Source organism: Scyliorhinus torazame, chromosome 14 (assembly GCF_047496885.1).
Source record: "Scyliorhinus torazame isolate Kashiwa2021f chromosome 14, sScyTor2.1, whole genome shotgun sequence".
In the NCBI taxonomy this organism is placed as follows: domain Eukaryota; kingdom Metazoa; phylum Chordata; class Chondrichthyes; order Carcharhiniformes; family Scyliorhinidae; genus Scyliorhinus; species Scyliorhinus torazame.
The window spans coordinates 211,408,650-211,429,722 of NC_092720.1; the positions used below are offsets into that span (position 1 = coordinate 211,408,650).

General features: G+C 50.0%; 1 protein-coding gene across 4 annotated transcripts in view; it reads left to right on the plus strand.

Annotated features, from left to right (window-relative positions):
- Nucleotides 1–19,219, plus strand: part of LOC140390450 (butyrophilin subfamily 3 member A1-like) — an 84,593-nt gene extending 65,374 nt beyond the window's left edge. For all 4 annotated transcript variants that reach the window (XM_072475597.1, XM_072475599.1, XM_072475598.1 and 1 more), the window contains 3 exons: nucleotides 8,931–8,957; nucleotides 9,649–9,675; nucleotides 15,770–19,219. In XM_072475597.1, coding sequence (XP_072331698.1) covers nucleotides 8,931–8,957; nucleotides 9,649–9,675; nucleotides 15,770–16,284 — 569 coding nt within the window. In that variant the 3' untranslated portion in view covers nucleotides 16,285–19,219. The remainder of the gene's footprint in view (nucleotides 1–8,930; nucleotides 8,958–9,648; nucleotides 9,676–15,769) is intronic.
- The last annotated feature ends 1,854 nt before the right edge of the window (nucleotides 19,220–21,073 follow it).

The following is a 21,073-nucleotide window of genomic DNA, read 5'->3' on the forward strand; positions in this document are numbered from 1 at the left end:
AGGAGAGTGGGCATTAATAAGCGGGTCAGGGGTTATGGGGAGAAGGCAGGAGAGTGGGCATTAATAAGGGGGTCAGGGGTTACAGGGAGAAGGCAGGAGAGTGGGCATTAATAAGTGGGTCAGGGGTTATGGGAAGAAGGCAGGAGAGTGGGCATTAATAAGGGGGTCAGGGGTTACAGGGAGAAGGCAGGAGAGTGGGTATTAATAGGTGGGTCAGGGGTTATGGGGAGAAGGCAGGAGAGTGGGCATTAATAGGTGTGTCAGGGGTTATGGGGAGTAGGCAGGAGAGTGGGTATTAATAGGTGGGTCAGGGGTTCTGGGGAGAAGGCAGGAGAGTGGGTATTAATAGGTGGGTCAGGGGTTATGGGGAGAAGGCAGGAGAGTGGGCATTAATCAGGGAATCAGGGGTTATGGGGCGAAGGCAGGAGAGTGGGCATTAGTAGGTGAGTCAGGGGTTTTGTAGAGAAGGCAGGAGAGTGGGCATTAATAAGTGGGTCAGGGGTTATGGGGAGAAGGCAGGAGAGTGGGCATTAATAGGTGGGTCAGGGGTTATGGAGAGAGGGCAGGAGAGTGGGCATGAATAAGTGGGTCAGGGGCTATGGGGAGAAGGCAGGAGAGTGGGTATTAATAGGTGGGTCAGGGGTTATGGAGAGAGGGCAGGAGAGTGGGTATTAATAAAAGAATCAGGGGCTATGGAGAGAAGGCAGGAGAGTGGGTATTAATAAGGGGGTCAGGGGTTATGGGGAGAAGGCAGGAGAGTGGGCATTAGTAAGTGGGTCAGGGGTTATGGGGAGAAGGCAGGAGAGTGGGTATTAATAGGTGGGTCAGGGGTTATGGGGAGAAGGCAGGAGAGTGGGTATTAATAAGAGAATCAGGGGTTATGGGGAGAAGGCAGGAGAGTAGGCATTAATAAGTGGGTCAGGGGTTATGGGTAGAAGGCAGGAGAGTGGGTATTAATAAGAGCATCAGGGGCTATGGGGAGAAGGCAGGAGAGTGGACATTAATAAGTGGGTCAGGGGTTATGGGGAGAAGGCAGGAGAGTGGGTATTAATAAGAGAATCAGGGGCTATGGGGAGAAGGCAGGAGAGTGGGCATTAATAAGAGAATCAGGGGCTATGGGGAGAAGGCAGGAGAGTGGGTATAAATAAGGGAATCAGGGGCTATGGAGAGAAGGCAGGAGGGTTGCCATTAATAAGGGGGACAGGGGTTATGGAGAGAAGGCAGGAGAGTGGGCATTAATACGGGGGTCAGGGGTTATGGAGAGAAGGCAGGAGAGTGGGTATTAATAAGGGAATCAGGGGTAATGGGGAGAAGGCAGGAGAGTGGGCATTAATAAGTGGGTCAGGGGTAATGGAGAGAAGGCAGGAGAGTGTGTATTAATAAGGGAATCAGAGGTTATGGAGAGAAGGCAGGAGAGTGGGTATTAATAAGAGAATAAGGGGTTATGGGGAGAAAGCAGGAGAGTGGGCATTAATAAGGGGGTCAGGGGTAATGGGGAGAAGGCAGGTGAGTGGATATTAATAAGAGAATAAGGGGTTATGGGGAGAAGGCAGGAGAGTGGGCATTAATAAGGGGGTCAGTGGTTATTGTGAGAAGGCAGAGAATGGGCATTAATAAGGGAATCAGTGCTAATGGGGAGAAGGCAGGAGAGTGGGTATTAATAAGGGGATCAGGGGTTATTGTGAGAAGGCAGGAGAATGGGCATTAATAAGAGAATAAGGGGTTATGGGGAGAAGGCAGGTGAGTGGATATTAATAAGAGAATAAGGGGTTATGGGGAGAAGGCAGGAGAGTGGGCATTAATAAGAGAATAAGGGGTTATGGGGAGAAGGCAGGAGAGTGGCATTAATAAGTGGGTCAGGGGTTGTGGGGAGAAGGCAGGAGAGTGGGCATTAATAAAGGGGTCAGTGGTTATTGTGAGAAGGCAGGAGAATGGGCATTAATAAGAGATTAAGGGGTTATGGGGAGAAGGCAGGAGAGTGGGCATTAATAAGGGGGTCAGGGGTTATGGGGAGAAGGCAAGAGAGTGGGCATTAATAAGGGGGTCAGGGGTTACAGGGAGAAGGCAGGAGAGTGGGCATTAATAAGGGGGTCAGTGGTTATGGGGAGAAGACAGGAGAATGGGCATTAATAAGGTGGTCAGGGGATCCAGCGAGAAGGCAGGAGAGTGGCATTAATAAGGGAATCAGTGCTAATGGGGAGAAGGCAGGAGAGTGGGCATTAATAAGAGGGTCAGGGGTTATGGGGAGAAGGCAGGAGAGTGGGCATTAATAAGGGGGTCAGGGGTTATGGGGAGAAGGCCGGAGAGTGGGTATTAATAAGGGGGTCAGGGGTTATCGGGAGAAGGCAGGAGAGTGGGCATTAATAAGGGGGTCAGGGGTTATGGGGAGATGGCAGGAGAGTGGGTATTAATACGGGAGTCAGGGGCTATGGGGAGAAGGCAGGAGAGTGGGCATTAATAAGAGAATCCGGGGCTATGGAGAGAAGGCAGGAGAGTGGGCATTAATAAGGGGGTCAGGGGTTACAGGGAGACGGCAGGAGAGTGGGAATTAATAAGGGGGCCAGGGGTTGCAGGAGAGTGGGCATTAATAAGAGAATCAGGGGCTATGGAGAGAAGGCAGGAGAGTGGGCATTAATAAGTGGGTCAGGGGTTATGGATAGAAGGCAGGAGAGTGGGAATTAATAAGGGGGTCAGGGGTTATGGGGAGAAGGCAGGAGAGTGGGCATTAATAAGGGAATCAGGGGTTATGGGGAGAAGGCAGGAGAGTGGGCATTAATAAGGGAATCCGGGGTTATGGAGAGAAGGCAGGAGAGTGGGTATTAATAAGCGGGTCAGGGGTTATGGGGAGAAGGCAGGAGAGTGGGCATTAATAAGGGGGTCAGGGGTTACAGGGAGAAGGCAGGAGAGTGGGCATTAATAAGCGGGTCAGGGGTTATGGGGAGAAGGCAGGAGAGTGGGCATTAATAAGGGGGTCAGGGGTTACAGGGAGAAGGCAGGAGAGTGGGCATTAATAAGTGGGTCAGGGGTTATGGGAAGAAGGCAGGAGAGTGGGTATTAATAGGTGGGTCAGGGGTTATCGGGAGAAGGCAGGAGAGTGGGCATTAATAGGTGTGTCAGGGGTTATGGGGAGTAGGCAGGAGAGTGGGTATTAATAGGTGGGTCAGGGGTTATGGGGAGAAGGCAGGAGAGTGGGTATTAATAGGTGGGTCAGGGGTTATGGGGAGAAGGCAAGAGAGTGGGCATTAATAAGGGAATCAGGGGTTATGGGGCGAAGGCAGGAGAGTGGGCATTAGTAGGTGAGTCAGGGGTTTTGTAGAGAAGGCAGGAGAGTGGGCATTAATAAGTGGGTCAGGGGTTATGGGGAGAAGGCAGGAGAGTGGGCAATAATAAGAGAATCAGGGGCTATGGAGAGAAGGCAGGAGAGTGGGCATTAATAAGTGGGTTAGGGGTTATGGGGAGAAGGCAGGAGAGTGGGCATTAATAAGGGGGTTATGGGTAGAAGGCAGGAGAGTGGGTATTAATAAGAGAATCCGGGGCTATGGAGAGAAGGCAGGAGAGTGGGCATTAATAAGTGGGTCAGGGGTTATGGGGAGAAGGCAGGAGAGTGGGTATTAATAAGGGAATCAGAGTTATGGGGAGAAAGCAGGAGAGTGGGCATTAATAAGGGAATCAGAGTTATGGGGAGAAGGCAGGAGAGTGGGTATTAATAAGGGAATCAGAGTTATGGGGAGAAGGCAGGAGAATGGGCATTAATAAGGGGGTCAGGGGTTATGGGGAGAAGGCAGGAGAGTGGGCATTAATACATGGGTCAGGGGTTATGGGGAGAAGGCAGGAGAGTGGGCATTAATAAGAGAATCAGGGGCTATGGAGAGAAGGCAGGAGAGTGGGCATTAATATGTGGGTTAGGGGTTATGGGGAGAAGGCAGGAGAGTGGGCATTAGTAAGTGGGTCAGGGGTTATGGGGAGAAGGCAGGAGAGTGGGCATTAATAAGGGGGTTATGGGTAGAAGGCAGGAGAGTGGGTATTAATAAGAGAATCAGGGGCTATGGAGAGAAGGCAGGAGAGTGGGCATTAATAAGTGGGTCAGGGGTTATGGGGAGAAGGCAGGAGAGTGGGTATTAATAAGGGAATCAGGGGTTATGGGGAGAAGGCAGGAGAGTGGGCATTAATTAGCGGGTCAGGGGTCATGGGGAGAAGGCAGGAAAGTGGGCATTAATAAGGGAATCAGGGGTTATGGAGAGAAGGCAGGAGAGTGGGCATTAATTAGCGGGTCAGGGGTCATGGGGAGAAGGCAGGAGAGTGGGCATTAATACATGGGTCAGGAGTTATGGGGAGAAGGCAGTAGAGTGGGCATTAATAAGAGGATCAGGGCTATGGAGCGAAGGCAGGAGAGTGGGCATTAATAAGTGGGTCAGGGGTTATGGGATGAAGGCAGGAGAGTGGGTATTAATAAGAGAATCAGAGGTAATGGAGAGAAGGCAGGAGAGTGGGCATTAATAAGGGAATCAGGGGTTATGGGGAGAAGGCAGGAGAGTGGGCATTAATAAGGGGGTCAGGGGTAATGGGGAGAAGGCAGGAGAGTGGGCATTAATAAGGGGGTCAGGGGTTATGGAGAGAAGGCAGGAGAGTGGGCATTAATAAGAGAATCAGGGGCTATGGAGAGAAGGCAGGAGAGTGGGCATTAATAAGGGGGTCAGGGGTAATGGGGAGAAGGCAGGAGAGTGGGCATTAATAAGGAAATCAGAGGTTATGGGGAGAAGGCAGGAGAGTGGGCATTAATAAGTGGGTCACGGGTTATGGGTAGAAGGCAGGAGAGTGGGCATTATTAAGGGAATCAGGGGCTATGGGGAGAAGGCAGGAGATTGGGCATTAATAAGGGGGTCAGGAGTAATGGGGAGAAGGCAGGAGAGTGGGCATTAATAAGGGAATCAGCGGTTATGGGGAGAAGGCAGGAGAGTGGGCATTAATAAGTGGGTCAGGGGTAATGGAGAGAAGGCAGGAGAGTGGGCTTTAATAAGGGGGTCAGGGGTTATGTGGAGAAGGCAGGAGAGTTGCCATTAATAAGGGGGACAGGGGTTATGGAGAGAAGGCAGGAGAGTGGGCATTAATACGGGGGTCAGGGGTTATGGAGAGAAGGCAGGAGAGTGGGTATTAATAAGGGAATCAGGGGTAATGGGGAGAAGGCAGGAGAGTGGGCATTAATAAGTGGGTCAGGGGTAATGGAGAGAAGGCAGGAGAGTGTGTATTAATAAGGGAATCAGAGGTTATGGAGATAAGGCAGGAGAGTGGGTATTAATAAGAGAATAAGGGGTTATGGGGAGAAAGCAGGAGAGTGGGCATTAATAAGGGGGTCAGGGGTAATGGGGAGAAGGCAGGAGAGTGGGTATTAATAAGAGAATAAGGGGTTATGGGGAGAAGGCAAGAGAGTGGGCATTAATAAGGGGGTCAGTGGTTATTGTGAGAAGGCAGGAGAATGGGCATTAATAAGGGAATCAGTGCTAATGGGGAGAAGGCAGGAGAGTGGGTATTAATAAGGGGATCAGGGGTTATTGTGAGAAGGCAGGAGAATGGGCATTAATAAGAGAATAAGGGGTTATGGGGAGAAGGCAGGTGAGTGGATATTAATAAGAGAATAAGGGGTTATGGGGAGAAGGCAGGAGAGTGGGCATTAATAAGAGAATAAGGGGTTATGGGGAGAAGGCAGGAGAGTGGCATTAATAAGTGGGTCAGGGGTTGTGGGGAGAAGGCAGGAGAGTGGGCATTAATAAAGGGGTCAGTTGTTATTGTGAGAAGGCAGGAGAATGGGCATTAATAAGAGAATAAGGGGTTATGGGGAGAAGGCAGGAGAGTGGGCATTAATAAGGGGGTCAGGGGTTATGGGGAGAAGGCAAGAGAGTGGGCATTAATAAGGGGGTCAGGGGTTCCAGGGAGAAGGCAGGAGAATGGGCATTAATAAGGTGGTCAGGGGATCCAGCGAGAAGGCAGGAGAGTGGCATTAATAAGGGAATCAGTGCTAATGGGGAGAAGGCAAGAGAGTGGGCATTAATAAAGGGGTCAGTTGTTATTGTGAGAAGGCAGGAGAATGGGCATTAATAAGAGAATAAGGGGTTATGGGGAGAAGGCAGGAGAGTGGGCATTAATAAGGGGGTCAGGGGTTATGGGGAGAAGGCAAGAGAGTGGGCATTAATAAGGGGGTCAGTGGTTATGGGGAGAAGACAGGAGAATGGGCATTAATAAGGTGGTCAGGGGATCCAGCGAGAAGGCAGGAGAGTGGCATTAATAAGGGAATCAGTGCTAATGGGGAGAAGGCAAGAGAGTGGGTATTAATAAGGGAATCAGTGCTAATGGGGAGAAGGCAGGAGAGTGGGCATTAATAAGGGGGTCAGGGGTTATGGGGATAAGGCAGGAGAGTGGGTATTAATACGGGAGTCAGGGGTTATGGGGAGAAGGCAGGAGAGTGGGCATTAATCAGAGAATCAGGGGCGATGGAGAGAAGGCAGGAGAGTGGGTATTAATAAGGGGGTCAGGGGTTATGTGGAGAAGGCAGGAGAGTGGGCATTAATAAGGGGGTCAGGGGTTATGGGGAGAAGGCAGGAGAGTGGGCATTAATAAGGGGGTCAGGGGTTATGGGGAGAAGGCAGGAGAGTGGGTATTAATAAGGGGGTCAGGGGTTATCGGGAGAAGGTAGGAGAGTGGGCATTAATAAGGGGGTCAGGGGTTATGGGGAGAAGGCAGGAGAGTGGGTATTAATACGGGAGTCAGGGGCTATGGGGAGAAGGCAGGAGAGTGGGCATTAATAAGAGAATCCGGGGCTATGGAGAGAAGGCAGGAGAGTGGGCATTAATAAGGGGGTCAGGGGTTATGGGGAGAAGGCAGGAGAGTGGGCATTAATCAGAGAATCTGGGCGATGGAGAGAAGGCAGGAGAGTGGATATTAATAAGGGGGTCAGGGGTTATGGGGAGAAGGCAAGAGAGTGGGCATTAATAAGGGGGCCAGGGGTTGCAGGAGAGTGGGCATTAATAAGAGAATCAGGGGCTATGGAGAGAAGGCAGGAGAGTGGGCATTAATAAGTGGGTCAGGGGTTATGGATAGATGGCAGGAGAGTGGGAATTAATAAGGGGGTCAGGGGTTATGGGGAGAAGGCAGGAGAGTGGGCATTAATAAGGGAATCAGGGGTTATGGGGAGAAGGCAGGAGAGTGGGCATTAATAAGGGAATCAGGGGTTATGGAGAGAAGGCAGGAGAGTGGGTATTAATAAGCGGGTCAGGGGTTATGGGGAGAAGGCAGGAGAGTGGGCATTAATAAGGGGGTCAGGGGTTACAGGGAGAAGGCAGGAGAGTGGGCATTAATAAGCGGGTCAGGGGTTATGGGGAGAAGGCAGGAGAGTGGGCATTAATAAGGGGGTCAGGGGTTACAGGGAGAAGGCAGGAGAGTGGGCATTAATAAGTGGGTCAGGGGTGATGGGGAGAAGGCAGGAGAGTGGGCATTAATAAGAGAATCAGGGATGATGGGGAGAAGGCAGGAGAGTGGGCATTAATAAGGGGGTCAGGGGTTACAGGGAGAAGGCAGGAGAGTGGGCATTAATAAGGGGGTCAGGGGTTACAGGGAGGAGGCAGGAGAGTGGGCATTATTAAGGGGGGCAGGAGTTACAGGGAGAAGGCAGGCGAGTGGGCATTAATAAGGTGGTCAGGGGTTATGGGGAGAAGGCAGGAGGGTGGGTATTAATAAGAGAATCAGGGATGATGGGGAGAAGGCAGGAGAGTGGGCATTAATAAGGGGGTCAGGGGTTACAGGGAGAAGGCAGGAGAGTGGGCATTAATAAGGGTGTCAGGGGTTATGGAGAGCAGGCAGGAGAGTGGGCATTAATAAGAGAATCAGGGGTGATGGGGAGAAGGCAGGAGGGTGGGCGTTAATAAGGGGGTCAGGGGTGATGGGGAGAAGGCAGGAGAGTGGGCATTAATAAGTGCGTCAGGAGTTAGAGGGAGAATGCAGGAGAGTGGGCATTAATAAGTGGGTCAGGGGTTATGGAGAGAAGGCAGGAGAGTGGGCATTAATAAGTGGGTCAGGGGTTACAGGGTGAAGGCAGGAGAGTGGGCATTAAAAGGGGGGTCAGGGGTTACAGGGAGATTGCAGGAGAGTGGGCATTAATAAGGGGGTCAGGGGTTACAGGGAGAAGGCAGGAGAGTGGGCATTAATAAGGGGGTCAGGGGTTATGGGGAGAAGGCAGTAGAGTGGGCATTTGTAGGGGGTCAAGGGTTACAGGGAGAAGGCAGGAGAGTGGGCATTAATAAGGGGGTTAGGGGTTATGGGGTGAAGGCAGGAGAGTGGGCATTAATAAGGGGGTCAGGGGTTACAGGGTGAAGGCAGGAGAGTGGGCATTAATAAGGGGGTCAGGTGTTATGGGGCGAAGGCAGGAAAGTGGGCATTAATAAGGGGGTCAGGGGTTACAGGGAGAAGGCAGGAGAGTGGGCATTAATAAGGGGGTCAGGGGTTATGGGGAGAAGGCAGGAGGATGGGGATGAGAAACATATCAGCCATGATTGAATGCCGGAGCAGACCCGATGGTCCGAGTGGCCTAATTCTGCTCCTTTATCTTATGGTCTCTTTCTCTCTCTCACTGTTGTGTATGTTGCTCTCTCTCTCTCAGACCCTCCCCCCTTCTCTCACATGTTTACTTGGGGACTAAGCTGAGAGAAGATTGGTGTATTGGAGTCTGGCAGCAATAAAGATGAGGATGAGGGTTTCAGTAACTGGGCTGAGAGCAGGGCAAGGTCGAGTGGTGTTCGGCAAAGGGGAAAGGGGCAGTCTTGGTCTTTCTGATTGGATGACCTTTGATGGAGGGTGTTAGGCTTGTTCCCGTCGAATACAATATTGAGCATGTCACAGCGAGCTGGCCTTTCATTAATAAAGATACCTTTTTTTCATTGCAGGCCTCGAGAAGCATCTGAGTATGACAGGTAAGATCCTGAGTCACACGGGGCTGGTGTTGTGCTGGTTTGAGAGTGCCTCTCTGTATCCGTCTCCCAGTGTGTAATAGCGGAGACTCCTCGTAGCCAGGCTCCTTCTCCTCGCAGAGTGGGGATAGATAGAGCATTGGGTCAGCACACCATGTTATCACTCATTGGTACGCTCTGGCCTCCGGCACCATGACTGAATCTAGTGTTGATATTTGGGGTAGAGCATGGCAGTGGGTTATCATGGCTATCGCTCATTGAGGATATGATTGAGTTTTGTGTGGGTTGATGGGATTCCTTTGGTCTCTGGGTTGTCACTCTAGCTGCCATTGGAGCGTTACACAACCTCCTGAATGTACCTGGACAGGGATTCCTCAGTTGTCACATTTATAGAGCCAGGATGTTGCCGATCCAACCAAGGCCCATCCCTCCAGAAGGTTCAACTCTTCCCATCCGTGACATTCCCACTCAGGGAAATCGAAAACTCTTCCTCGACGTGAGTGGAAGGAAAATGGCAGCCGCCTGGTTTCCGGAATATTCTTCGGTGTGCGATACTGAGGTTGAACACATCAAAAGAATTCTTGTCAGGATATGTCTCGCGCTGTGCTGCAGCGGATTGAGGGCCTCCTTCTGTACTGTACAGCTCTGTGAACTGGTTTCATGATTGTTTACCGTTGCCCCTTTGTGTTTTCAGCTGCCGAGCGAGTGATCAGTGCTGCAGGTGAGAGAGATGCTTTTCCAGTCGTGTGTTGCCCAGGCCACAAATTCTCTCCTCAGCCACTCCCTTCAGGCTTAACATGGTTCAAACACTCCTTTCGGTTCGGAGATGAACCTGGGAGGGCCACCCATTCGAGCATCAAGAACTAGAGGGCATGAGGGCAGCAGCACGGTGGCGCAGTGGTGAGCACTGCTGCCTCACGGCGCCGAGGTCCCAGGTTCGATCCCGGCTCTGGATCACTGTCCGTGTGGAGTTTGCACATTCTCCCCGTGTCTGCGTGGGTTTCGCCTCCACAACCCAAAGATGTGCAGGTTCGGTGGATTGGCCACGCTAAATTGCCCCTTAATTGGAAAAAATTAATTGGGTACTCTAAATTAAAAAAAAAAAAACTAGACGGCACGGATTTCAAAATAATGAGCAAAAGGAGTGGTAGTGATGTGAGGAAATACATCTTCACCCAGAGGATGGTTGGAATCTGGAACAAACTTCCTGAGAGGGTGCAGGAGGCCAGAGGGTGGTGTAGGCCAGAGGGTGGTGTAGGCCAGAGGGTGGTGTAGGCCAGAGGGTGGTGGAGGCCAGAGGGTGGTGGAGGCCAGAGGGTGGTGGAGGCCAGAGGGTGGTGGAGGCCAGAGGGTGGTGGAGGCCAGAGGGTGGTGGAGGCCAGAGGGTGGTGGAGGCCAGAGGGTGGTGGAGGCCAGAGGGTGGTGGAGGCCAGAGGGTGGTGGAGGCCAGAGGGTGGTGGAGGCCAGAGGGTGGTGGAGGCCAGAGGGTGCAGGAGGCCAGAGGGTGGTGGAGGCCAGAGGGTGGTGGAGGCCAGAGGGTGGTGGAGGCCAGAGGGTGGTGGAGGCCAGAGGGTGGTGGAGGCCAGAGGGTGGTGGAGGCCAGAGGGTGGTGGAGGCCAGAGGGTGGTGGAGGCCAGAGGGTGGTGGAGGCCAGAGGGTGCAGGAGGCCAGAGGGTGCAGGAGGCCAGAGGGTGGTGGAGGCCAGAGGGTGGTGGAGGCCAGAGGGTGGTGGAGGCCTCGGCGTGTCTCGATTAGGGAATTGATGGGAAAAGTTGACAGTTATTTGGCACTGCGAGAAGAGATATCTCAGAGGGTGAACTTTTCCTTTGTCCTCGACACGGGAAATGTGTCAGACAATCCTCCCATGGCCTGGTCACAAAGCACGGCGATGATTCGATTATCCGTGTCAGGATGGTATTTTGAGGATTACAGAATCTGGAGACAGAATTTTCCTAAAAAGGCGGCCGTGAAATCTTGTATATCCACTGAAAGAGGCCGACAGTGCCTCGACTTGATGCCTTACCTGAGAGACGGCACCTCAGCACGGAACAAAGTAGGCCATTCAGCCCCTCAATCAGATCACAGCTCATCTGTAATTCACTCCATCTTTGTCCCTTAACCTGCGATACCTCTACCCAACAAAAATCTATCCATCTCCATTTTGAAATTTTCAGTCGGCTCCTCAGCATCAACAGCTTTTTTTTATAGTGGTAGAAAGTTCCGGATTTCCACTCCCCTGAACTGCCTAATTCCACACACCCGTCCACGGGAAATCAACAATCTCCATTGATGGGGAGAAGATGATCTTGTGGTAATATCGCTGGGCTCCCAGGCGATTTCTCTGGAGACATGGGTTTGAATCCCACAATGACAGCTTGTTGGGGTTGTTTAGCACAGGGCTAAATCGCTGGCTTTGAACGCAGACCAAGGCAGGCCAGCAGCATGGTTCAATTCCCGTAACAGCCTCCCCGAACAGGCGCCGGAATGTGGCAACTAGGGGCTTTTCACAGTAACTTCATTTGAAGCCTACTTGTGACACTAAGCGATTTACATTTCATTTCATTGTGGAACTTAAATTCAATCAATAAAGTCTGGAATTGAAAGCTACTCTCATGCTAAATTGTCCCTCAGCGTCCAAAGATGTGTAGGTTAGGTTCAAAGGTTATTGGGATAAGGTGGGGAACAAAGAACAAAGAAAAGTACAGCACAGGAACAGATCCTTCGGCCCTCCAAGCCCGTGCCGACCATGCTGCCCGACTAAACTACAATCTTCTGCACTTCCTGGGTCCGTATCCCTCTATTCCCATCCTATTCATGTATTTGTCAAGATGCCCCTTAAATGTCACTATCGTCCCTGCTTCCACCACCTCCTCCAGCAGCGAGTTCCAGGCACCCACTACCCTCTGTGTAAACAACTTACCTCGTCCATGGCCATCACGGAAACGTGGATAGAAGAGGGGCAGAAATGGTTGTTGGAGGTCCCTGGTTATAGATGTTTCAATAAGATTAGGGAGGGTGGTAAAAGAGGTGGGGGGTTGGCATTGTTAATTAGAAATAGTATAACAGCTGTAGAAAGGCAGTTCGAGGAGTATCAGCCTACTGAGGTAGTATGGGTTGAAGTCAGAAATAGGAAAGGAGCAGTCACCTTGTTAGGAGTTTTCTATAGGCCCCCAATAGTAGCAGAGATGTGGAGGAACAGATTGGAAAACAGATTTTGGAAAGGTGCAGAAGTCACAGGGTAGTCGTCATGGGTGACTTTAACTTCCCAAATATTGAATGGAAACTCTTTAGATCAAATAGTTTGGATGGGGTGGTGTTTGTGCAGTGTGTCCAGGAAGCTTTTCTAACACAGTATGTAGATTGTCCGACCAGAGGATGGGCAATATTGGATTTAGTACTTGGCAATGAACCAGGGCAAGTGATAGATTTGTTAGTGGGGGAGCATTTTGGAGATAGTGACCACAATTCTGTGACTTTCACTTTAGTAATGGAGAGGGATAGGTGCGTGCAACAGGGCAAGGTTTACAATTGGGGGAAGGGTAAATACGATGTTGTCAGACAAGAATTGAAGTGCATAAGTTGGGAACATAGGCTATCAGGGAAGGACACAAGTGAAATGTGGAACTCGTTCAAGGAACAGGTACTACGTGTCCTTGATATGTATGTCCCTGTCAGGCAGGGAAGAGATGGTCGAGTGAGGGAACCATGGTTGACAAGAGAGGTTGAATGTCTTGTTAAGAGGAAAAAGGAGACTTATGTAAGGCTGAGGAAACAAGGTTCAGACAGGGCGTTAGAGGGATACAAGATAGCCAGGAGGGAACTGAAGAAAGGGATTAGGAGAGCTGAGAGAGAGGGCATGAACAATCTTTGGCGGGTAGGATCAAGGAAAACCCCAAGGCCTTTTACACATCTGTGAGAAATATGAGAATGACTAGAGCGAGGGTAGGTCCGATCAAGGACAGTAGCGGGAGATTGTGTATTGAGTCTGAAGAGATACGAGAGGTCTTGAACGAGTACTTTTCTTCTGTATTTACAAATGAGAGGGGCCAAATTGTTTGGAGAGGACAGTGTGAAACAGACTGGTAAGCTCGATGAAACACTTGTTAGGAAGATGCGTTGGGCATTTTGAAAAACTTGAGGATAGACAAGTCCCCCGGGCCTGACGGGATATATCCAAGGATTCTATGGGAAGCAAGAGATGAAATTGCAGAGCCGTTGGCAATGATCTTTTCGTCCTCACTGTCAACAGGGGTGGTACCAGGGGATTGGAGAGTGGCGAATGTCGTGCCCCTGTTCAAGAAAAGGACTAGGGATAACCCTGGGAATTACAGGCCCGGGGGACTTGTAAGTCTTACTTCGGTGGTAGGCAAAGTAATGGAAAGGGTACTGAAGGATAGGATTTCTGAGCATCTGGAAAGACACTGCTTGAGTAGGGATAGTCAGCACGGATTTGTGAGGGGTAGGTCTTGCCTTACAAGTCTTATTGAATTCTTTGAGGAGGTGACCAAGCATGTGGATGAAGGTAAAGCAGTGGATGTAGTGTACATGGATTTTAGTAAGGCATTTGATAAGGTTCCCCATGGTAGGCTTCTGCAGAAAGTAAGGAGGCATGGGATAGTGGGAAATTTGGCCAGTTGGATAACAAACTGGCTAACCGATAGAAGTCAGAGAGTGGTGGTGGATGGCAAATATTCAGCCTGGATCCCAGTTACCAGTGGCATACCGCAGGGATCAGTTCTGGGTCCTCTGCTGTTTGTGATTTTCATTAATGACTTGGATGAGGGAGTTGAAGGGTGGGTCAGTAAATTTGCAGACGATACGAAGATTGGTGGAGTTGTGGATAGTGAGGAGGGCTGTTGTCGGCTGCAAAGAGACATAGATAGGATGCAGAGCTGGGCTGAGAAGTGGCAGATGGAGTTTAACCCTGAAAAGTATGAGGTTGTCCATTTTGGAAGGACAAATATGAATGCGGAATACAGGGTTAACGGTAGAGTTCTTGGCAATGTGGAGGAGCAGAACGATCTTGGGGTCTATGTTCATACATCTTTGAAAGTTGCCACTCAAGTGGATAGAGCTGTGAAGAAGGCCTGTGGTGTGCTAGCGTTCATTAACAGAGGGATTGAATTTAAGAACCGTGAGGTGATGATGCAGCTGTACAAAACTTTGGTAAGGCCACATTTGGAGTACTGTGTACAGCTCTGGTCGCCTCTTTTTAGGAAGGATGTGGAAGCTTTGGAAAAGGTGCAAAGGAGATTTACCAGGATGTTGCCTGGAATGGAGAGTAGGTCTTACGAGGAAAGGTTGAGGGTGCTAGGCCTTTTCTCATTAGAACGGAGAAGGATGAGGGGCGACTTGATAGAGGTTTATAAGATGATCAGGGGAATAGGTAGAGTAGTCAGTCAGAGACTTTTTCCCCGGGTGGAACAAACCATTACAAGGGGACATAAATTTAAGGTGAATGGTGGAAGATATAGGGGGGATGTCAGAGGTAGGTTCTTTACCCAGAGAGTAGTGGGTGCATGGAATGGGCACTGCCTGTGGAAGTAGTTGAGTCGGAAACATTAGGGACCTTCAAGCAGCTATTGGATAGGTACATGGATTACGGTAAAATGATATAGTGTCGATTTATTTATTCTTAAGGGCAGCATGGTAGCATTGTGGATAGCACAATTGCTTCACAGCTCCAGGGTCTGGTTTAGCACAGGGCTAAATCGCTGGCTTTTAAAGCGGACCAATGCAGGCCAGCAGAACGGTTCAATTCCCGTACCAGCCTCCCCGAACAGGTGCCGGAATGTGGCGACTAGGGGCTTTTCACAGTAACTTCATTTGAAGCCTACTTGTGACAATAAGCGATTTTCATTTTTCATTTTCATTCAGGGTCCCAGGTTCGATTCCGGCTTGGGTCACTGTCTGTGCGGAGTCTGCACATCCTCCCCGTGTCTGCGTGGGTTTCCTCCGGGTGCTCCGGTTTCCTCCCACAGTCCAAAGATGTGCAGGTTAGGTGGATTGGCCATGAATAATTGCCCTTAGTGTTGGGTGGAGGTGTTGACTTTGGGTAGGGTGCTCTTTCCAAGAGCCGGTGCAGACTCAATGGGCCGAATGGCCTCCTTCTGCACTGTAAATTCAATGATAATCTATGATTAATCTAGGACAAAAGTTCGGCACAACATCGTGGGCCGAAGGGCCTGTTCTGTGCTGTATTTTCTATGTTCTATGTACATCTCCTCTAAACCTTGCCCCTCGCACCTTAAACCTATGCCCTCTAGTAATTGACCCCTCTACCCTGGGGAAAAGCCTCTGACTAGCCACTCTGTGCCCCTCATAATTTTGTAGACCTCTATCAGGTCGCCCCTCAACCTCCGTCGTTCCAATGAGAACAAACCAAGTTTATTCAACCGCTCCTCATAGCTAATGCCCTCCATGCCAGGCAACATTCTGGTAAATCTCTTCTGCACCCTCTACAAAGCCTCCACATCCTTCTGGTGGTGTGGCGACCAGAATTGAACACCATACTCCCAAGTGTGGCCTAACTAAGGTTCTATGCAGCTGGGATATCTAAGTGGGCTTGGGTGGAATGCTCTTTCAGAGGGTCGGTCCAGACTCAATGGGCTGAATGGCCTCATTCAGCACTGTAGGGATTCTATGATTCTTTGCAATTCATGGGACTAATTGAATAACTCTACCAGAAAGCCACACACATACACGATTGGACCATACCATGATTCTGTTCGTCTTTTTCCTGTTTTTATACCTGTCTGCTCATTTTCAGTGATTTCTGGACAATGCAAAGGCCTGACCTCCTTTTGTGTTGCCAGCTCCTGTGACCTTCGACTCCGAGACCGCCAACCCCTACCTGACAGTCTCCGAGGACCGGCTGACTGTGATGTTCAACGGTGACTGGCAGGAGCTTCAGCCCAACCCCAAGAGGTTCATCTCCCGCCTCTTTGTGATGGCGGAGGAGGGGTACGAGACAGGCAGCCAGTACTGGGAGGTGCTGGTGGGCAACAAGCCAGATTGGGACCTGGGATTGGTCAAGGAGTCCATCTCGAAGGAAGACTGGATCATGCTGACCCCAGACAACGGATACTGGACCATTGGGAAGCGCGGCAATTCCTATGAGGCTAATACCGCCATACCCGAGCCGATCTCGTGCAAGCTGAATACCCAAAGAATAGGCGTCTACCTGAACTATGAGGAGGGCATGGTTGGGTTCTACAATGCTGATGACATGGTGCCAATCTACAGTTTCACTACCACATTCACTGAGAAAGTCTACCCATTCTTCAGCCCTTGGGGATCACAAGAGGAAATGAAAATCGCCCCCCTCTAACTCCTCATGATCCAATCAGTGAACACAATCAACGACACTTACCCCAGGGCAACTTGAGACAATAATGATGGGCAACACAAGAAAGCCCCTAACCAATTCTCTTTCATAAAGGGAACAAGATGCCTGAATATTTGCCAATGGGTGACAGGGGCACTCTCATTTGATTTTGAATGAACCTTGCTGGGTGTAAGGACTGCGAGATTTGTACAGTGACACAAAATGTCTGCGCCAAGTGTAACAAATGTAATGCCTTGTTTCTGTTGCCCTGCTATCCCCACTGTCCCTGCCCCAACTCAGGGAATGGGTTACTCATTTTTCATAGACCTATTTCCTCGGTCGGATATTTCCACAGGGGGGCGGGATTGGGGGGATTGTTCAACCAGCATTTGATTAAGATCCTTTTATGCCGAATGAAGAATTTTGACTTCTGAGAGTGAATTTCACCAGCCCCTTCTGGGAAGGGCAGCAGATATCTGGGAACGCCACCCCCAGGAGGCTCCCTTCCAAGTCACTCACCATCTTACCCGATTTGGAAAGATATCGGCCGTTCCTTCACTGTCGCTGGGTCAAAATCCTGGAACTCCATCCCGAACAGCACAGTGGGTGTACCTACACCACAGGGACTGCAGCGGGTTCAAGAAGGCAGCTCACCACCACCTCCTCAAGGGATAATTAGGGGTGGGCAATAAATGCTGGCCTCACCTCACACTAAGCTTGTGGTCACATGTTCACGGCGGGGGGTCGGAGAATCCCATCCCTGGAGTGGCTGGGTCTGGAGAAGTAACTTCGGTTCTGCTGGGCTCAGCCGTCTGGTAGCGATCATTGATCTTGAACTTGCTTCTGGTCGTGGTGCTGCAGTTGGCGTCAGGTATAGGCCGGGCCGAAGGGTGCCGGTGTGCCAGGGCCAAAAGAGATCAAACACATGGCAGTGTCTCTCTTTATCCTTTGGGGTTTCGCGTCTGGAATTGTATGTGATACCTGAGTATCAGCCCTTTGTCCGGGGGAAATGGGCCATTAGAATGCAAATTGGCTGGGGGTTTCGATACTGTCTGGTTCTCTGTCAGCAAATATACATTTAGGCTCTGAGTTTGCCTGAATCCTATTTTGGCCATATTTCCCTTGAGTCTTTGCGAGTGTCCATGTTTCCTTTGTAAGTGGCCATCCCAGATGGCGACATGTGGATCTCTATTCGTGTAAGAAATGCAAAACGAGTGACCTAACGAGATGGCCACAAATAGATCCTGGCAGTAACTCAGGAGAAACCTCTTCACTCAGAGAGTGGTGGGACTCACTACCACGGTGAGTGTCTAGGTGAATAGTATTGATGCATTCCTGCCGAAGCCGGATAAATACCAGTGAGTGGTTGAGACACTGGTGTGGTGCTAATGTCACTGTCTTAGTAATCCCGAGGTCCAGCTCAATGCAATGGTGGGACAGGTTTGAATCCCACAATGGCTTAGATATTCAGTGAATTAATAAATCTGGAAGTAAATAGTGAATAACAGTCATTGATTCAAATCTGGTTCATTAATGTCCTCCAGGGAATGGATTATTCTTGGCCGACACGTAACTGCCCTCTGAAATGGTTGAGCAAGTCCAAGGGGCAATTAGGGATGGGTAATAAATGCCGGCCTTGCCAGCGACGCCAATATCCCATGATCGAATTTGAAAAATAAATGGGTTCGCAGGAGACTCACGGACAGTATAAGCACTAGTACAGACTGGTTGGGTCGAATGACCTGGTTCTGTGCTGTATGTTCTCTGTAATTTTCTATAAACTGGGGGTTTGGAGAGATGGTTGGTGGGGAATGTATCTGGTCGAGTCACTCCATATTGTCTCACTAGTGCCTGCACTAAACCTTAGTGACTCAGGGGAACTATGATGGCTGAAGCTGTTGGTTAAACTCAGCACGATATAGCCAGTGGACGTCGATAGTTTGGGTCACTGACCCTTCATCAGGTTCGAAGCAAGTAGAGGGGCAGTGATGGATTGGAGGGATGACCACGAAAGGGAGGAAGACGGGCGATTTAGTGATAAAGGAATGATGGTGGAAGGCAAAAGAAAATGGGACAATTAAACAATTGATGGGCTGAGAGGAGGTGTGATTGGGAAAAGCAGAATCATCACTAACACCTTTCCTCTTAAAGAATGGGGGCAGAGACTCAAAGGGCCGAATGGCCTCCTTCTGCACTGTAAATTCAATGATAATCTATGATTAATCTAGCGCAACATCATGGGCCGAAGGGCCTGTTCTGTGCTGTATTTTTCTATGTTCTATGTTCAGTGTTGAGTCTGGGAGGCTGAAAGTTCCTAATTGAAGGATGAGGTTCTGTTCTTGGAGATTACGTTGGGTTTTACTGGAATATAGCAGCCTGCCTAAGGGCAGCGAGGTCAGGAAAATCTTTGTGAGCAGCAGATGTCACAGACCAGAATGTTTGGGCTCTAGTTTCTTAACACACGTGGGCTCTTTAGTTCCATGTATCTCCAATTTCGATGCTCCAGTCCCCAATAAAATGACTGCTCTCTCAGTGACCCTTCCCCTCGTCTGGCCCTGATCCTCACTCTGTTAATCCAGGGAATACCAACTTGAATGGATATGGAGGACAATTGGTGTAAAATTTCATCACCAGATCTGGCTGGACCACATTACGGTAGCATGGTGGCTAGCACTGTTGCTTCACAGCGCCTGGGACCCAGGTTCGGTTCCTGGCTTGGATCACTGTGCAGTCTGCTCGTTCTCCCCGTGTCTGCGTGGGTTTCCTCCCACAAGTCCTGAAAGACATACTTGTTCGGTGAATTGGACATTCTGAATTCTCCCTCTGTGTACCTGAACAGGGGCCGGAATGTGGCGACGAGGGCATTTTCACAGTAACTTAATGGCAGTGTTAATGGAAGCCGACTTGTGACATTAATAAAGATTATTATTATTAAGCACTCATAGAGCCGTAGCATGTTTACAGCACAGAAAGAGGCCCTTCGGCCCATCATGTCTATGTCAGCCATCAAGCACCTATCTGTTCTAATCCCATTTTGCAGCACTTGGTCAGGCAGACCCCCACCGCCCTCGGGTGAAACTGTTTTTCTTTAAATCCCCTGCCCCTGACCTTAAATCGATGCTCCCTGGTTACCGACTTCTCTACTGAAGGGAAAAGTTTCTTCCTATCGATATATCTCAGCCTTCTCTTCTCTAAGGAAAACAATCCCAGCCGTACCAGCCTCTCTTCATAGCTGCAATGTTCCAGCCCAGGTAACATTCTGGAGCGACAGGGTGGCAAAGTGGTCAGCGTTGCTGCCTCACAGCACCAGGGACCTGGGTTCAATTCCAACCTTGGGTGACTGTGTGGAGGTTGTACGTTCTCCCTGTATCCGCATTAGTTTCCTCCGGGTGCTCCGGTTTCCTTCCACAGTCCAAAGATGTGCAGGTTAGGTGGATTGGCCATGCTAAATTGTCCCTTAGTGTCCACATGTTAGGTGGAGTTATAGGGAGAGGGAGTGGGCCTAGGTAGTCTTTCGGAGGGTTGGTGCAATGGCCAAATGGCCTGCACTGTAGGGATTCTATAATTCTATGAATCTCCACTGCACCTTCTCTAGTGCAATCACTTCCTATAGTGCGGTGACCAGAACTGCACACAGTAATCTACCTGTGGCCTAACCAGTGTTTTATACAGCCCCATCATAACCTCCATGCTCTTATATTCATAGCAAAACACTGCACAATTATTTTTTTTAATTCTAAAGGTATTACTGGTGTTTTGGGGTCAGTAGCTTTCCCTCATTTTCACAATAATAAGAAGGTTTATGATTAGTGAGACAGACGTTACTCTGGCGTCTGTCTCGCTCACCAATGACAGCTGCTGTGTTTGTAACAACCGTTATCCAGCTGGGAGGAATTGTCCTCCATTCTTATCGAATGATATTCAGACAATCCTTGAAATGTCTCCACTTCCTGCTCCCGAACCGTTTCCTCTGGCGTGTGCCAAGGTTCCATCCTCATCCCCCTCCTCGTCTCATCTACTTGCTGAATCTTGGCAACATCTTCCACAAATAGTATAGTGCTAGTTTACACATGGACATTGACGACACTCCACTCCATCTCACCCTCACCTCCCTTGAATTCCCCCCCCCCCCTCTGATACGTTATCAAGACAGTTTATCCGACATCCGGTACTGGGTGAGCAGAAATATTCTCCGGTTAAACACTGGGTAGACTGACGCCATTGCTTTCAGCCCCTGTTCCAAACTCGGTTCCCTAACTGCTGAGTCCATCCCTCGCAACTGAGCTTAAGACCATCTATTCACAGTCTTGATATATTTGACCCCAAGATGAGCTTCCAAGCACATACCCACACCATCATCATTACCACCGCCGTGACACTGCCCGATTTCATTCCTTGCCTCAGATTATCGGTTGCTGGAATCCTCATCCATACTATCGATATCTCCAGACTCGACTATTCCAACTCACTAACTGGCTGCTCCTCCTACATTCCACCCTCTGTAAACTTGAAATCATCCAAATTTCCCCTGTCGTGCCCTGTGCTCACTGACCGGCATTGGCTACCGCTCAAGCAAAGTCTCACCCTTGCCTTCAATTCCCTCCACCACCTCTGCCCCCCATATATTTGTCACCACCTCCAGCCTCCCCAAACCCTCCGTGATATCTGGGCAGCACAGTGGTTAGCACTGCTGCCTCACAGCATCAGGGACCCGGGTTCGATTCTGGCTTTGGGTGAGTGTCTGTGCAGAGTCTGCACGTTCTCCTCTGTCTGCGTGGGTTCCCTCCGGGTG